General features: G+C 41.3%; 1 protein-coding gene across 1 annotated transcript in view; it reads left to right on the top strand.

Annotated features, from left to right (window-relative positions):
• Positions 1-15,710, top strand: part of LMNTD1 (lamin tail domain containing 1) — a 318,801-nt gene that overhangs the window by 284,382 nt on the left and 18,709 nt on the right. The window contains exon 16 of the mRNA XM_065423769.1: positions 7,424-7,512. Within this exon, the coding sequence (XP_065279841.1) occupies positions 7,424-7,512 (89 nt within the window). The remainder of the gene's footprint in view (positions 1-7,423; positions 7,513-15,710) is intronic.

Genomic DNA, 15,710 nt, shown 5'->3' with positions numbered 1-15,710 from the left:
ACATGATAACTGCCAAATGTTTGGAAAGATAAAAACACCAAGGAGGGAGAAGTGTCTGACATAGTCCCAGATAATATAGCTAGGAGGAATGGGACCAAATTTAGCACAGGAAGTTCTAGGCTGAATGTTTCTTACCAATGAGCTCTAGTAGTCTGTAATATAGTTTCCCAGTGGTAGTGGTGAGGGTTTCACCTGAGATTTTTAAAGCCATTGTGCTAGGGTGCTGAACAAACACAGAACAACATTATGGTCCCTGCTCCAAAGAGCTTACAGTCTGGTGGTTTTTATTATACATATAAACATCTGGTGCTTTTACAAAAATCCTGCGAAGAACTTGGCCTCAATGATATCTTAGCAATGGGTTCCACAGGCTAATTGTGTTTATAAAAAACATAAGCTCTTTGAGGCAGGGACTGTCTCTTTATTGTATGTATGTAATATGCCTAGTACAAAGGAACCCTGGTGAGATGCTACTTACTAGGAATACAATAATAATGTATACAAATGTCTTTTCTTTTATCAATTTCAAATTTGTTGCCTTGCAGTTTCCTTGAATGTCCCCTTGTACTTGTTTTGGAGGAAGAGTAAAAAGGAATGCCAATTTTCCTTTTTATATACCATTCATTATTTTGTATATGTCTATTGTGTCCCCTCTTCCTCATCGCTTCTCTAAACTCAATAGTCTTTTCAGTCACTCTTCATATGGAAGTTTTTTCCATATAGCTAATAAATGTTGTCACCAATCTCTGAACCACTTCTATATCTGCTACATCCTTTTTGAGATATTAATAATAATAACAGCACAGTACTCCAGGGGAGGGTGTACCATAGATTTGCACAGTGACATCATAATATTTTTAATATTAACTTACATCCTATTTCTTATGCAACGTAACATTTTCCCTTTTTGACTGACACTGCACATGGAACAGAGGTTTCGTTGAGCTGTCCACAACGACATCCAGGTCTTGTTCCAGAGTGGTTATGGTTAATATACAGTACGGTTAATATACAGTACAGTTACCATACAGTAAGGTATATGAATAGTTATTCCTTGCAATGCTCATTTATCAGCATCAGATTTCATCAGCCTGTCCATTCACTTAGCTTTGTTAGCTCCTTCTGAAGTTCCTCACAGTTTTCTCTAACGTTGACCCACCTAAATATTTTTGTGTCAACTGCAAATTTTGTCACTTCAACTCTAACTTGCTTTATTTGACTGAGGAATAATGTATTTCCTGCTTATACTGTTGATCTGCCTAATTATATTCCTTTACGCTTAGGGTGACCAGATGTCCTGATTTTATAGGGACAGTCCCGATTTTTGGATCTTTTTCTTATATAGGCTCCTATTACCCCCCACCACCTGTCCCGATTTTTCACACTTGCTGTCTTGTCACCCTATTTACACTTGATGCATTAAGTGTCCCCTCTTTCCCTTCAGCCTCCCCTGTGGGACGGGGAAGCAGCTATTGACACAGCTCACAAGTTCCAAAGGGACTTTCTTGATATTTCAGTTTTATCACACAGTTCAATGTATCTCCCTTGTTCCCCAGAAAAGTGCCACACTGGTTCCTTATTTTGTTGTTGCTGCTGTTGAATTTCGCTCTGAATCAAAATATTAAGCTGTGAACTTTTCAATGGGTTTACAAATAGCCAGGGCATGCATTGAAATCAAGCACTTTGAAGTCTCAGCCAAACACAAGAAGTTTTGTCAATCAGAATTTTTTCACGTCTCCAGTTGCTGAGAAACACTAATTAAACATTCAGTGGCAAATGGAGAATGAGGGGTAGGAAGGGAGGGAAGGGAGAGGATTTAGCACACATTTTATCTAAAAAAGGAGCCATGCATTGCCCACACCCCTCATCTTTATGCAGTGAAGCAAGCTCATTTTTTATTCCCTGTTATTTTTCCCCTTCTGTCTTTTTGTCACAAACACACAGGGCTCAGTTTTCCACCCCTCACTCACTTGGAGGAGCTCTTCCTTTCATGAGCTGCCCCAGTGACTTTTGGAGTCAGTGGGACTGCCCATGGAAGTTCTAGTTAAAATGAGTAACAGTTGCAGAATCAGACCCATATCTTTTATTGTAGGATGCTGACATGTGGCAGACAGGGCTGTGTGATAAAATGTGCCCTTGTAAATGAGGTTATATAAACACACTGTTGCACTTATGGAATAAACTGTACTAGGGGCATATATAATGACAGTGTGAAGGCTAAACAAGTGATTATGGCAACAGCACAGGCAAAGAAACTTTGTTTTCTCAGATAGATCAACTAACTACACCAGATCAATCAAACATTCCTGTCAGTATCAAGTCACAAATTACAGCACCCCGATTTCTCCAAAATGTCTCTCAATATGACTGACAGCCATGCTGCACCTTAACTTGTGTTTGGAAAGCTTGCTTTCTCTGTCATCTGTAATTCCTTGAGGACAGACTTCCAACCTTCAAAACCTTAAACTGTCTCTTCAGATGAAGAAATACTGAAACTGTCCCATCCTCTTTTAAGCCAATCACCCAGAATTCAAACACACAATCTCACTGTGGTGCTGAGGAAGGCAGAGGCCTATACATTTAAAAATAGCCACTCTGGAAGCACACTATAAAAAAGAATGGAATTTCATTTATTAGGCACTGGGGGGGCTGTACAGTTATTTTGCAAATGCAATAGAATCCTGATTTTTCTAAATTCCACTATCTCAACCTCATTATCTAATGACCTGCCAGTGTGTCTACCTGCCTGCCAAGCAAATTGCCAGTCTGTCCGTTCTTAAAATGTCCAACCTGTTTATTACTTACTGCTTATAAGGGACTGCAACCATTTGTATTTATGTGTCCTTGGTGTGCCAGAGAAAGCTGGGTCCTTTGATCCTATCTTGGAAACTCAAGATAGAGGAAAGCCTTGGGAAAATTCTGAACATTAAGTATGGCATAAGAAGTTCAAAAATACAGAAATTAAGAAAAAATGCAGACTTTGGGCCAGATCCTCAGCTGATGTAAATCAGCACAGCTCTGTTCTAGCCCTATGATTCCTCCCCGGGATCAAAGAACATAAAATTATGAATAGTCAATGATGCTGAGAGTGAGTCAAAGATTTATCTTTGGTTCTGATGAGAGAGAAGAAGAGAGCTGCTCTTTCAGGACCCCTGCTTAAAAAGAAAGCACTTCAGTTTTGCTTGAAGCTAAATGGTCAGGAACCAGCAATCATGTCTTTAAAAGACATGGAAAGAAGTGGCTGAAATTGTACAGGGAATAGATGAGAGCAGCTGATGAGGTTGCTAGGCTGTGCCATACAATGGAATGTCTATAATGGCCTGTCACATGAGCCAATTTAGAATGACAATAAAACAGGCTTCTTGGTGTTTATTGGTGTTGCTTACCTAGTAAAAAGTTGTCTCTATTCTGGGATTTGGCACTCACATACTCTGTCTCCTGCTGACAGAGAGATCTAGAGAGTGCTTCTCTTACGTGAATATATTGAAACAGACTGGTCCACTAAGTATCAGAGGAGCACCTGAACAAATGGCACACTCATTGCCCTCTTACAAGTTGATCTCTATGTTGAAACTCTGTTTGCAAGTGCAAGGTTTGCCTCTGAAAAGCAATTCTGCTCCTGGATAACTTGGCAGTGCAACCTGATACTTGAGATACCATGAGTAGGGATGGCTCAGTATAATGTATTTTCCTGCCTTCTGATATAGCATGCCAACTGTGACCAAAGCATACTATGGAATTATGAAATAAAGTCCACAAAACTCTGCTCTTGGATGATAACAAGAAAGTGCCACTTTATGAAATCATTAAGCGATCAGACTTACAAGTGTTGTGCATGTCTTGCAGAAACATGGGATCATTAAAAAGCTGATTCTCTGGAGAGAAAGCATGGGTATTTTCAGGCTCTGAGATCAGCCTTAGACCAAAGATTGAGGACACCGACAAAATTCAGGTTGAAACTTCAGCTAAATGAAGTGAAAAACTTGCATCTTCCTACCAGACCCAGTTTCTGATAGAGAATGTGTGAAGGATCGTAGATTGCAACAACAGTGAGCAAGGACACTGCCATCTCTGTGATGAGACAGTTGTGGAGATAGTCTGACATGGACACGGAAAGAGCATGAACTAGAGTGAATGTAATAATGAGGAGAAAAATGACACAATCTCCACGTTAGTTTCTGCACATTCGAAAGCTGTGGAGTATTTGAAAAAAATGTATGCTGTACACAGAAAGCCAGAGTGACTGCAATCCTGTCTAGCATCGGATGCTCCCACAAACTCTTCACACAAAGTCTTCAAGAGATGATTTGATACTTTATTATAATAATGGGGGGGAAAACACTTTTGACTGACTTTTTCTCACAAAAATGAAGTGTAGTATTTTCAAGGTACAAAGGGCATTTAGCTAATGGGAACTGAGTGCCAAACAGCCATTTATGCCTTTGAAAATCTCTCCCTCCACAAATGTTTTTCAGTGCACAGGCTGAACTGGTTGTATGAAATGTATAAAGTCACAGTGTATAATCCAGATCCACTGCATTTATTTTATGTTAATTGAAATCCATTTCAGTTTATTTTTAATTGGCTCCCTGATTAATGAACACATCTGGTATCATGCAATAAGGATACTACCCTCGTATATAAACAGGGAACAACAGGAAGAAAACAAATATCATGCTCTATGGTTCCTTTGAATATACTTTTTTGCCCAAATTTTCAAAGGACTGTGTTTGAACTCCTCCCCTGCCATCTTGAATTACTCACCTGTGTAAAAATGACCACTCCAGCCCAACAAAGCAACATACATTCACCTAACTAAGCCCTCTTCCTAGTTAGCTCTCCCTTAACTTCAGATTCCTCCTGCTGTGCTCCCTTTTGACCAACCAGGGATCAGGGATATGTTCTGGAGTTTGGGCCCAGATTAACCCACCCCTCCCCATGGAGGGGCCCTTCATGTGTGGATCTCCCCTTGTCTATGAAGAAATGGTATTGGGGTGCCTCTGTGGTACTCTTCCACCCTCCCCCAGCGACTCTCTGTACGGAGCTCTCTCTCTGTGCAAGCTGAGGTCTGTGCATTGGAAGGAAATGGGGTCAGGCCAGACCAAGGTAAGAGGTACAGGCTGGGGCAGGACTGGAGATATACCCATCATCCACCCTTTGGTCCAGCAGAACTTCTTCAACATGGTGCTCATGCTGTATTAACTTTTTCACAGGCCCCTCCCACACCAAAGATCCCCGGGGAGTTTCTCTGGCCGTTCATTTTCATTGGAGCTTCACCTACAAGAAGAAAGGGCAGGCAGCCTCCAGGATCCTGACCCACAGTGGGAGTACAGGACCTTGTATGGATGACCAAGGTCACATGCAGATATTTGGGGCAGCTATTCTGAAGGGGGCACATTCCTGCCTAGCCCCTTTCTCCCACTGGGAAGTTCTCTACAAGAAAATACTCAGAAATATCGGCGTAAAAAGTGGCTTTTACTATGCGAGGGGGCAATGGGAGGGGCCTAAATACATGTCAAACCGTATTATGCAAATATCCCATCCTTCCATCCTTTCTAAAAACAGTTTTTATCATGCAAACAAACTCCCAACCAGTGTTTAAACATTGGAACAGATGTAATAACACAACAACCACATCCCATTATCCATATATCAATATAGTTCTCTTTTCAGGAAAAGATTTGTTGGCCCTCATTACTCTGTTAAATCTGTTTTAAACATGCTTCTGTTGCAACTCAAAATTGCCTCCATCCCGCATGGATTTAATATTTATCTGACTTCTACTGTCATCAAGTATTAGAAGCAGGACTACAAAGAGACCAAAAAGCAAAGGTGAAAATGTAATTTATTACAGAGAATTCAATACCGCCTCCTTTTAATCCTTCTGCACTACTGTGTGTGTCATGGGTCTCGTATCTTGGCTATTTGGTTCTGTTGACTCAAAGGTATAGACAATTGTTTGACTATTCTCACAGTTTGTTCTTTAAAATGTTCACGAGATGAAATAATTGAACTTAGCCAAATGTATTGTCTAAAGACAAAACAGTACAATAAAAAAAGGAGACATACCCACCCTCTTTTTGGGAAGCAAATTCTCACAGCAAGTTCACCTAGCACAGAAGGTGTTCTTCAAAGATATGCATTTCAACTAGTAATTTGTAGGATGATTTTACAAGTTAAAAAACTCTTTATGTATCACTAAAATTGAACCCACTAGTTCCTACCAATCCTTAGCTTGTTGTTCTGGACCTTCCTTATCTTTGTTTTGGATACTAGCATTCAGGGCCATGAAGATACCTTCCTGGCTCATACTGGGGCAGAACATTAATGTATTTTGCCTTTGACAAATGTCCTGTTTTCTAATGCCAAAGCTGACTTCAGCTTTGCAAAGTGTTGTGGGATATTGGACATGGGGCAACAGAGTTGTGTGGAGATCATAATACATTCAGTTAACATAACTTCCCAACAAGTACACCTCTACCCCGATATAACGCTGTCCTCGAGAGCCAAAAAATCTTACCGCGTTATAGGTGAAACTGTGTTATATTGAACTTGCTTTGATCCGCCGGAGTGCGCAGTCCCGCCCCTTCGGAGCACTGCTTTACCGCGTTATATCCGAATTCATGTTATATCGGGGTAGAGGTGTATATATATGTAATGTATATTATATTAGTATCATGCCAATAATACCTTTTAATGTGGTGTGTACTATGCCTAACATATATGTAATATTGGCTAACAGTCCACACTGTGTCCCACATTTGGGTCTTGGCAAATAGACTCAACTGTTGAGAGTCCAGCATGACAGTGGAAGTTCTCACTATGTGTGGGTGGGTGTCTGGGTTCGGATAAAGACTTCCTCCCCCGTCCTTGTCCCCCCAAATCTTTGCAAACAAATTGAAATTAGCCTTTTATTTTAAGTTTTAAAAATATCAACAATTATAATTATAATCATAATTATTCATTTTTTCCCATTTCTTTACTTTTGGTTTCTGACCAGAACCAGACGTAAATACCAAAATACCATGGGTGAAACCTTGGGCTTACTGACATCAATGTCAAAGCTCCCATTGACTTCCATGGGGTCAGGATTTTGGCCTATAGGAAGGGCTGTTCTCGCAAGATTTTCAATTCACTTTTGCAAACTCAAAAGGGCTGGACAGTTTAGATAAGCATGACCAATCATTCAAAGTTCACCCTTCACTTGTTTTCACCAACTTCTTGGGAAATTGAGTTACCTGCATCTTAGTGACAATCAAGAAGGTCTAGGTGATCATGGATTTATCACAAGATGCTTTTTATTTAAAACTTTTTCCATAACCTGAGAGGAAAATGAGGATTTTTGTTGTTGACTTTATTACTTCTGAGATTTATTTTTCTTTTAAAATCAGTGTATGGAAATCATTTTTGTTCCCACCAACAGGCACTCTGTATGCAGGAACCAGCCGGGGCAGAAACACAGCTACAGGAAGTTTGAATGGAAAAAGTAGAAGGCTGACCCGGTCAGCAGGGGTGAGTAGAGACTAAGACAAATTCCATTTTCAATAAAGCAAGAACAGTGGGGTTCAGAGAAAGAAAAGGAAACAAAAAACTTAATTTTGTTGAAAATTCTTTTTATTATTTGTGTTCTAAGAGAGAGGCCTACATCAGAACCAGTCATTCAAGACTCAGATCTGACTCTGTATCGAAACAGTGCAACTTGATCACATCTATATGATGTGACCATTACAAACACCACTGTATTGGCAGGAAGTTTGCATTCACAACTTGAGAGTATGGGTCTGATTCTCATTTATAATGAGGCCCTTTACACTGCTCTGGTAGGGTAAAGAGGCCTTGAAGTGGGTATACATTTTCACCCACTTTAAGACCTCTTTATATTTACACTATCCTATAGAAAGACCCACAATCAAGCCCTGTATAATGGGCCCATCCCAGGCCCCTAAATTTGTAAATCCCCAAACTGGGAGAATGTTAGGCTCCCAATCCAAACTTCCTGGCTTGGGTTCATCTCTAATTTTTTCTAAAGATCAGTTCCATGATTTTTTGTAATATAGAATACTTTCTCTTAACTAATAGATACGTAAATGCAGGCAATACCTAGGAAAATGCTAAACATTGCTTCGGTATCAGACCCACATTTCTTAAGACCTGAGTCAAAGCTCATTGAAGTCTATGGGATTTGGCTGTTAATGAATACTAAGCTATATATAAGATTATTATTATAGACCTATAGAATATGTATTATTATAACTCTATTATGGTTAATGTTCTGCAAAGTGCTATTTGCATTTACATGGCTGTAAAAATGTTTATCATCAACAGCCGGTCTATGTACACTAGACTGAAATGAAAAAGAAATCCTGGAGGAATTTTTTTAAAATTGGATGTGCTTGCTTCTTAACTGTTAACATGATATAGGGTTCTTCCACTAGGTATAGGCCTGTGTAAATAAACATATCAGTGTCTCAGTTTTCCCTTCTGTAAAGTGGTAGCAATAAAGCATATCTCAAAGGGGTGTTGTGATGCTTGATTCATCAGTGTTTGTAAAAGCACTTTCATATCCTCAGATGAAAGGCACTTTAGAAGTGCAAAGTATTAGCATTAGTAACACTAGATAAAATGCCCTTTGGAGTATGAATCATGCTTTTGCCAAGAAACTACTTGAATTAAAAGAAGCTGATCATCCAGAAAGACTGTTTCCAAACATCTGTGTCTCTAATCTCTTGGTTTTCGAAGTAGCATTCAGGGTTTAGCTGAGCAATTCAACTTTACTGTCACAGTTAAAAATAACCCTACGTGATGTTTTGGAAATGTAGGGGTCTCTTTATTTGCAGCCAGAGATATGAGACTTGATTCTTATTTATACTGAAAGCCCATTACACTGACATATCCTTTGGGTATGTCTTCACTGCAGAGTTAACCCAGGCTTTTGTTTCTAGTTCCCTTCCTGTCCCCACCCAAAAACCTCTTCTGTTTGGTGGTGCTTTCAACCACGGTAGCTGGGGCTATAAAGCCAGAGTGAGGCTTTCATTTGGGCTGGGAACCCACCCGCTTTGCAGGGAGGACACCGGCTTAGCCACTCAAATGCTGATAATCCTCCACTGCCTTCCCAGAAGGACAGACAAATTCTCTCACGGTTCACTAGGAAAGAACCATAGAGTGGTTCAATTTACTGTAGCACCAGAAGCCATGGGATATGCCCCCAGAAGTCCTAGGGACATGCATGGGGGAGTGCAGCATCACTGAGGACACAGTAACTTGAGTGTGTCTTTGCCGTGTGGGGGGCTCACTCCTGTGCTAAGCTAACCTAGGTGTTGATCACTCATGGTCAGGGGGCTGGAACAGTTTGTATAGTGGGGGTGCTGAGAACCATCGAACCAAACTAAACCCTGGATATGATGGAAACCACTTCAAGCCAGGGGATGCAACAGCACCCCCAGCACCCCTAGTTCCAGCACCTATGATTGTGGTAACCACAGTGAAAACGTATCTTTAGAGTAAATAAAAATGGTGCAGGTGCATGGTGCAATGGTGATGTCATCAGCTAGCTAGGAAATTCTGAGAGGCACCGAAGATTCAGCTCTTCCGGCATAACCTTCAATGGAGGCACAAAATTCAGAAGCCCTAGAGAGTTGATCCCATATAACGGGCTTTTCTACACAGGGAAATTTACCAGGATAATTCTACTGCTATAGTTATACCAGAGAAACTCCCCATGTGGAGACTTTTATTGTGGGATAAGAGTGCCTTTTTCTGCCTTTAGCTTATACCAGTTCCAAAGTGACATCAGCTAAACTGGGAAAAGGCACTCTTCTTGAATAATAATGTCCAGATAGGGAGTTACACTGGTATCGCTTTAGCCATTTAAAGATAACAGCATCATTATGCTGATAAATTTCCCTGCCTAGACAAGCCCCCAAAGCCCCTTAGAGAGGCTTTCAAAGTATATGTCCTCTGCTACATATTCATTTTTGAAAAGCTGCTCTCACTGGGGGTTAGGTGACTCAAGTGATTTGATAATGACACACAGAGCCTTTCATCTCTTGATTACCAGTTCAAATCCAGCCCAGGCTGATAGTGAGTGACTATGTGATGACACTAGTGAAATGAACTGATAGTCTGTTTCCAGTGGACAACTGTCCCTCCTGCAACAAACTAGCCTCCTTTGTTTGCCATCTCAGTAGACAGACTAAAGACAGAATGGGATAGACTGTGAATTGCTGTACCCCCAGGCCTCTAGAAGAGGTTCCTCAAGGGCAAGGTAGAGACCCATTGTTGGGATGGAGTGGGGAAGCTTGCATTGACACCACCTTTTAACAGCCATAAATTCACTAAGAAAGAAAATGCAGAGGTCAGGATCCCATCTGCCTGCCTAATTCAGCCAAGTTCACAAAGAATTGTTCACGTTACTTTGTGTTACAATTTTACTTTTCTTTAGGAGGAGGAAATGCAAATCTAATGAACAATGGGATGTCCCAGGGTGTGGGGTCCAGTCATCAGCTGGAAAGAGAGCGAGAGAGAGAGAGACTGCAACTTGTAAGGAATCTTGTTGATTTTGAAAAGGATGAGCTCATTTGGAGGGACTTCAGATTATCTTCTTCTCCAGGCAGGAGCAGAGGCAATGGTCTGGTTCAGGTGTTTTCTAATAGAAAAAAAGGCACTAATCCAAAAAAACAAAAAAATAAAATAAAAAAAAGGCTGCTCATCTTTTAGTTTGGCACTTACTGAAGAACGTAGAAAGTGCTAATTTCATTCTCTACCCTTTGCCACTAGCACTTCTGCAGCTGTTTCTGCTGTTCATGGGAACACATTTTGCAATAGCACATTGTGTCAGGCAATCCTACCTCCTGTGATCAAGGACATTTGCATTTAAAGACACTTTCTCATGACAAAAATATACCTTCCTCAAATGGGTTTGACTGCTTCAGTGCTATATAGACAGAGTTGGGAAAGCACTGAAAGGTTAAAATACTACTCAGATAATAGAAACAGAACCAGAAGTTCAGTTGCTCACCCAGCACTGCCGTCTGGCCATTGGGTGGAAGGGGATGGTGAAGAGGGCACTCCTAGCTCTTCCCAGAATTCTTCTGTGGCCCTGTAAGTAGTGGAGGATGGTAAACAGGACTGGCTTACCCCAGAGCTGCTCTGTGGAAGCAAGGGTAGAGAGAACAGGGTACTTTCTGGCCCTGGATTTCCCGTTTGTGGTCCCCATCCTGCAATTACATCCTCTCATGCAGAGCCCCACTGGGGCTCCCTGCAGGTGCAAGGGTCTGCTCATAAGGATCCAATTGCAGAATTGGTGCCTTTTTTGTTATAGCCCTTGCTTTCAAAATGATATAGTCCTGCAGAATTGCTAATGTGTCATTTTGCCTTTCCTCATTAATGTCTCCTTCAGTGCTATCTCCTCCCATATTTGAGATTTTTAAAAAATGGAACAAAAACCATCAAATGTTCAGATTTCTTTAAAAACTGTTAGAACTCCAAGAAGCTCTATTCCTTTCCCCCATATTCTCTGTTGTGGACTTTGTGCTTCACACCCTCCTGCCCTATCTGATGTCATTCTGAATGTTGTTGTTTTACTAATTTAGAACGTAAGATACTTAAGAAAGGGGTTTTGACTCGTTACACATCTGTAATACATCATGCAAATCTATAGCACAACATATATAACCTCAGACAATTATTAGCCACTCGTTACCTGAACTATGCAAACTTCTTTGAGATCTGAAAAACTGGACTGAAGAACAGACGCCTGTTCATGAAACTTCCCTTGTTCCCTGCTTCTAACTACAGTATATTGCCAATACCAAGAGAACAGCTTTTTTTATCTATTGAGACCTATTCTCTACAGGGCAGGGATTATCTCTTCCTCTGTATTTGGAAAACACCCAGCAGCCTTTTGGTGCTAGGCAGTCTCCATAATAAATAATAGTAATCAATTAATCTTTTGTCAGGATATAAAGAAGATTTAAATGCAGTGTTTCCCCCCACATAATTCCCATATTACACAGATAATGTGCTTTCTGTTTATTTTTGATGAGGACCATTCCTATGATTCTGACTGAAATACTTTAAGCAGCTGATTAGGTTACCCATCAGATCTCTAATGAACAAATCACAGCTTTCTTAGCACATTGCATGGTACCACATAGGAAGACAATAACATTATTTGAATAATGCAAGTTTCAGTCTCTCTTTAACAGCATGGATCTTTGTCTCTTTATACTTTGATTTCATAGGGAGGGCCCTCTACTGAATAAATGACAATTTTTTCTGACAGTAATTGAATAATTCAATCAAGCCTATCCAAAGAGATTGAAATAAAAGGAGGAAATTAGGTTTTTTTTCTTAAAAGTGACTTGATTCCTGAAGTCTTGATTGAACATAGAGAGGATTGAATTAATCAGTGTTTGAACTAAACCAGGGGTTCTCAAACTGGGGTTCAGGACCCCTCAGGGGGTCGCAAGGTTATTTCATGGGGGGTCACGAGCTGTCAGCCTCCACCCCAAGCCCCGCTTTGCCTCCAGCATTTATAATGGTGTTAAATATATTAAAAAGTGTTTTTAATTTATAGGGGGGGGTTGCACTCAGAGACTTGCTATGGGAAAGGGGTCACCAGTACAAAAGTTTGAGAACTACTGAACTAAACAGAAGGTACACTGCATATTGTGTGTGTGTGTGTGTGTGTGTGTGTGTGTGTGTGTTATATATGCATGCACACACCAATTACACCTTCAAAAAGTTATAAATATACTTCTAGATGATAGTGTATTAAAATTAGGTGAATAAAATAAGTAAGTATCCATAATCACAGTGAGGCCAGTGTTGGAATCATACACAGCTGTGTGAATAGTGATTTTAGCACTTCCACTGTTATCACTGCTGTCATTGTGCCCACCCCCATCCTCTGAGCACATACATAAATATCCATCATAGTAGGTCTGAGCACAGAGATATTATCTTGTTCTTCCCTTCCCTCCATACTAGGTTGGCCAGAGTGATAAAATAACAAATGGCACCTGGGATTAATATGTTTAGACAAGAAGGTGAAGCATTCGAGTTCCACTTAACGCAATTTCTTTTTCCTTCTTACCTAAACTGTTTCATTTGCACTTAGCATTATGATTAAATAGCTCCAGCTGGGAGGGTTCATTGTCTCAATGGATCAGTAATTGACTATAGACTAGAGCCTTTCACCTGTATGCCACCCGTTCAAATCCAGCGTAGGTCATGATAACCAATTATTGTTACAACCGTATGGCTATGCTGTAGTCTGTTTGCAATGAGTTGTGAGTCTCAGTCCAGTTTCTAATGGACAAGTGTGCACATCTCAAAGCACCACCTTAAAGTAGCAATCTCTGTAATGGGGCCAAAGGCTGAATAGACCTGGGATATGTCTACACAGCAACTGGGAGGATGCTTCTCAGTGTGGATTGACAGACACAGACACTAGCTCTGCTCAGGCTACCACGCTAAAAATAGCAGTGTGGTCAAAGCAGCACAGGCAGCGGCTCAGTCTAGTTGCCTGAATACATCCCCAGGGGTCAGGGAAGTCTGTATTTGAGCAGCTAGCTCAAGCTGTTGCCCATGTCACCATGAGCACACTGCTATTTTTAGCATGCTAGCTCAAGCAGAGCAAGCATGTCTATCTACCCGCTCTGGAACACAGCCTCACAGCTGCTGTGTAGACATACCCATAGAGAATGAGCAATCTACTCAGCCTTAGAGTTGATCCCTCCAGGACAGGGTTGAGGCACATTGGTGGGACAGCATGGAGACACTGACCCTGCTTACCACCGGTGCTGTGGATAGATGGCAATCAGTCAGGATTGCTTGTTTTATAAGCTTTAGTTAATTTCAAGCAATAAAAAATAGATCCAGTCATTCATACAGATCTGTGAGGATATGCTTAGTGTATGTTTCACTTTTCCTTCTTTCCACCCCACCCCCACTTAGACAGGCACTGGAGAGCAGGTAAGGGCTATTCTGGAAAAAGAGACCAAATTCTCCTTCCATCTCAGTTCCTTCATATCTCATACTAATACTTATGTCCAGGCAAGCGAATACCCAGGCACCTTCACTTAACAAGCATTCCCTTTTTTAACCAGAGTGGAGCTAAGTCACTCCATGTTCCAAGTCACCATTTAAAAATGGGAGACTCTTTCAGAGACATCTTCAGTACTAGCAAGTAACTGGGAAGAAACTGATTTCGAGAAAGCAAGCAGCTTCCATTGGCTTTGTCTGTGCCTGATGTCATCCTTAGGCTCCATCTACACTTGAACTGTAGCCAAGGCATCTGACCTGGTGACAATATAGTTGTCCCTTAACCTGGTTAGAGTCTGGTTCAAAGTTGTAGTGTAGAACTGACCATGTCCTGTTAACTGGCTTCAAGCCTTGTACTGTGCACTGTGTTGTAACTTTGTTAGAGATCAGACAAGTGGCAATCAGGTCCTCTGACTCATTTACACTTGTAATGTTGATAGGACTTACTGGGTATGTCTGCACAGCCTGCAGCAGTGAGCCGTTCAGCCCGGCTCGACAGACTTGGGCTAGTGGGGTTCGCCCTAGTGCTCTAAAAACAGAGGTGCAGAGAGTGCTTGGAAGTTGTGGCTCAGGCTGGAGTTTGGGCTCTTGAGCTCACCCTCTCTGTAGCCTTTAGAGCCCAAGCTCCAGTCCGAGCCTCAACTCCAACGTGCTGTCTACTCAGCCAGTTTTAGAGGGCTAGCGCTAGCCCAAGTCAGTCGCTTGAAGGTGGGACGTTCGCTGCCACAGGCTGTGTAAACATACCTGATAGGAACAAAGCTGAGGTGGTTCAGATTGCTATTCAGTAGCTCACAAGGCGATGACCTAATAATGTAATGCAGTTGACAGTGGAACCTAATAACAGTCTTGGGTGTTTTGACAATGGGACATGAGTGTTCACTGAAATACTTTAATGTCTTGGAAAATGTGGGTGTGAAGAATTAGTGGCAAATACTTTTATTGGATGTTTTATTCGAAGGTTTGAAGGTGTACATGTGCCACAAGATGGTGTTGGTTTAGTACTTCTGTAGCATCAAAATACTAGTGCCTAACTCTGGTATCACATAATATGCACCAGTGCATGTACAATCCCAACAGTTCTAGGACTGAGCACTAATTTTGCAGTGATCACAGACTGCCATAAAATAAAGTGCAGGTCCCAAACAGCAGAAGCACAGTAGTGACCCCATGCTGGAGTAATTGCACATTCATAATGATGACAATATGGAGCCACCTTGGGCAATACCAGGATGATGAACAGCAACTCCCTTTCTGATGTCTGCCTCTCTGTCCATCAAAAAAAAAAATGCTGCAAATCACATCAGTCTCTCTACATGCTACATCCAGGAGAGGCTGAAATACACAATGAAACTCCCTATAGATCTGGGCCGGGTCGGGGGCTGACCGGGAGGTTTGAGCTCCCCCGGGGCCCAGAGGAAGCCAGCGCCTGTGCCTAATCCTCTATAGTTTCACCCTTTGCTAACATACAGTGAATTGAAACCCATCAAACAGCTGAGAGGTAAATGTATTCTGGGAATAGATTTGTTCCATTAGCTGAAATTAGTGTTAAGCGTGTTCTGTTGTCATTTGCTTCCCATACAGCTGTCACAGCATGTGTTGTGCCATTTTACAATAGATGTCAAATATAAGTGGAAGTCAAATAACTGCAAATGGTTAGGTGAAGG

Source organism: Emys orbicularis, chromosome 1 (genome assembly GCF_028017835.1).
Source record: "Emys orbicularis isolate rEmyOrb1 chromosome 1, rEmyOrb1.hap1, whole genome shotgun sequence".
Classification (NCBI taxonomy): domain Eukaryota; kingdom Metazoa; phylum Chordata; order Testudines; family Emydidae; genus Emys; species Emys orbicularis.
The sequence above is the reverse complement of the archived record's forward strand: the minus strand, read 5'-3'. Positions and strand labels throughout refer to the sequence as shown.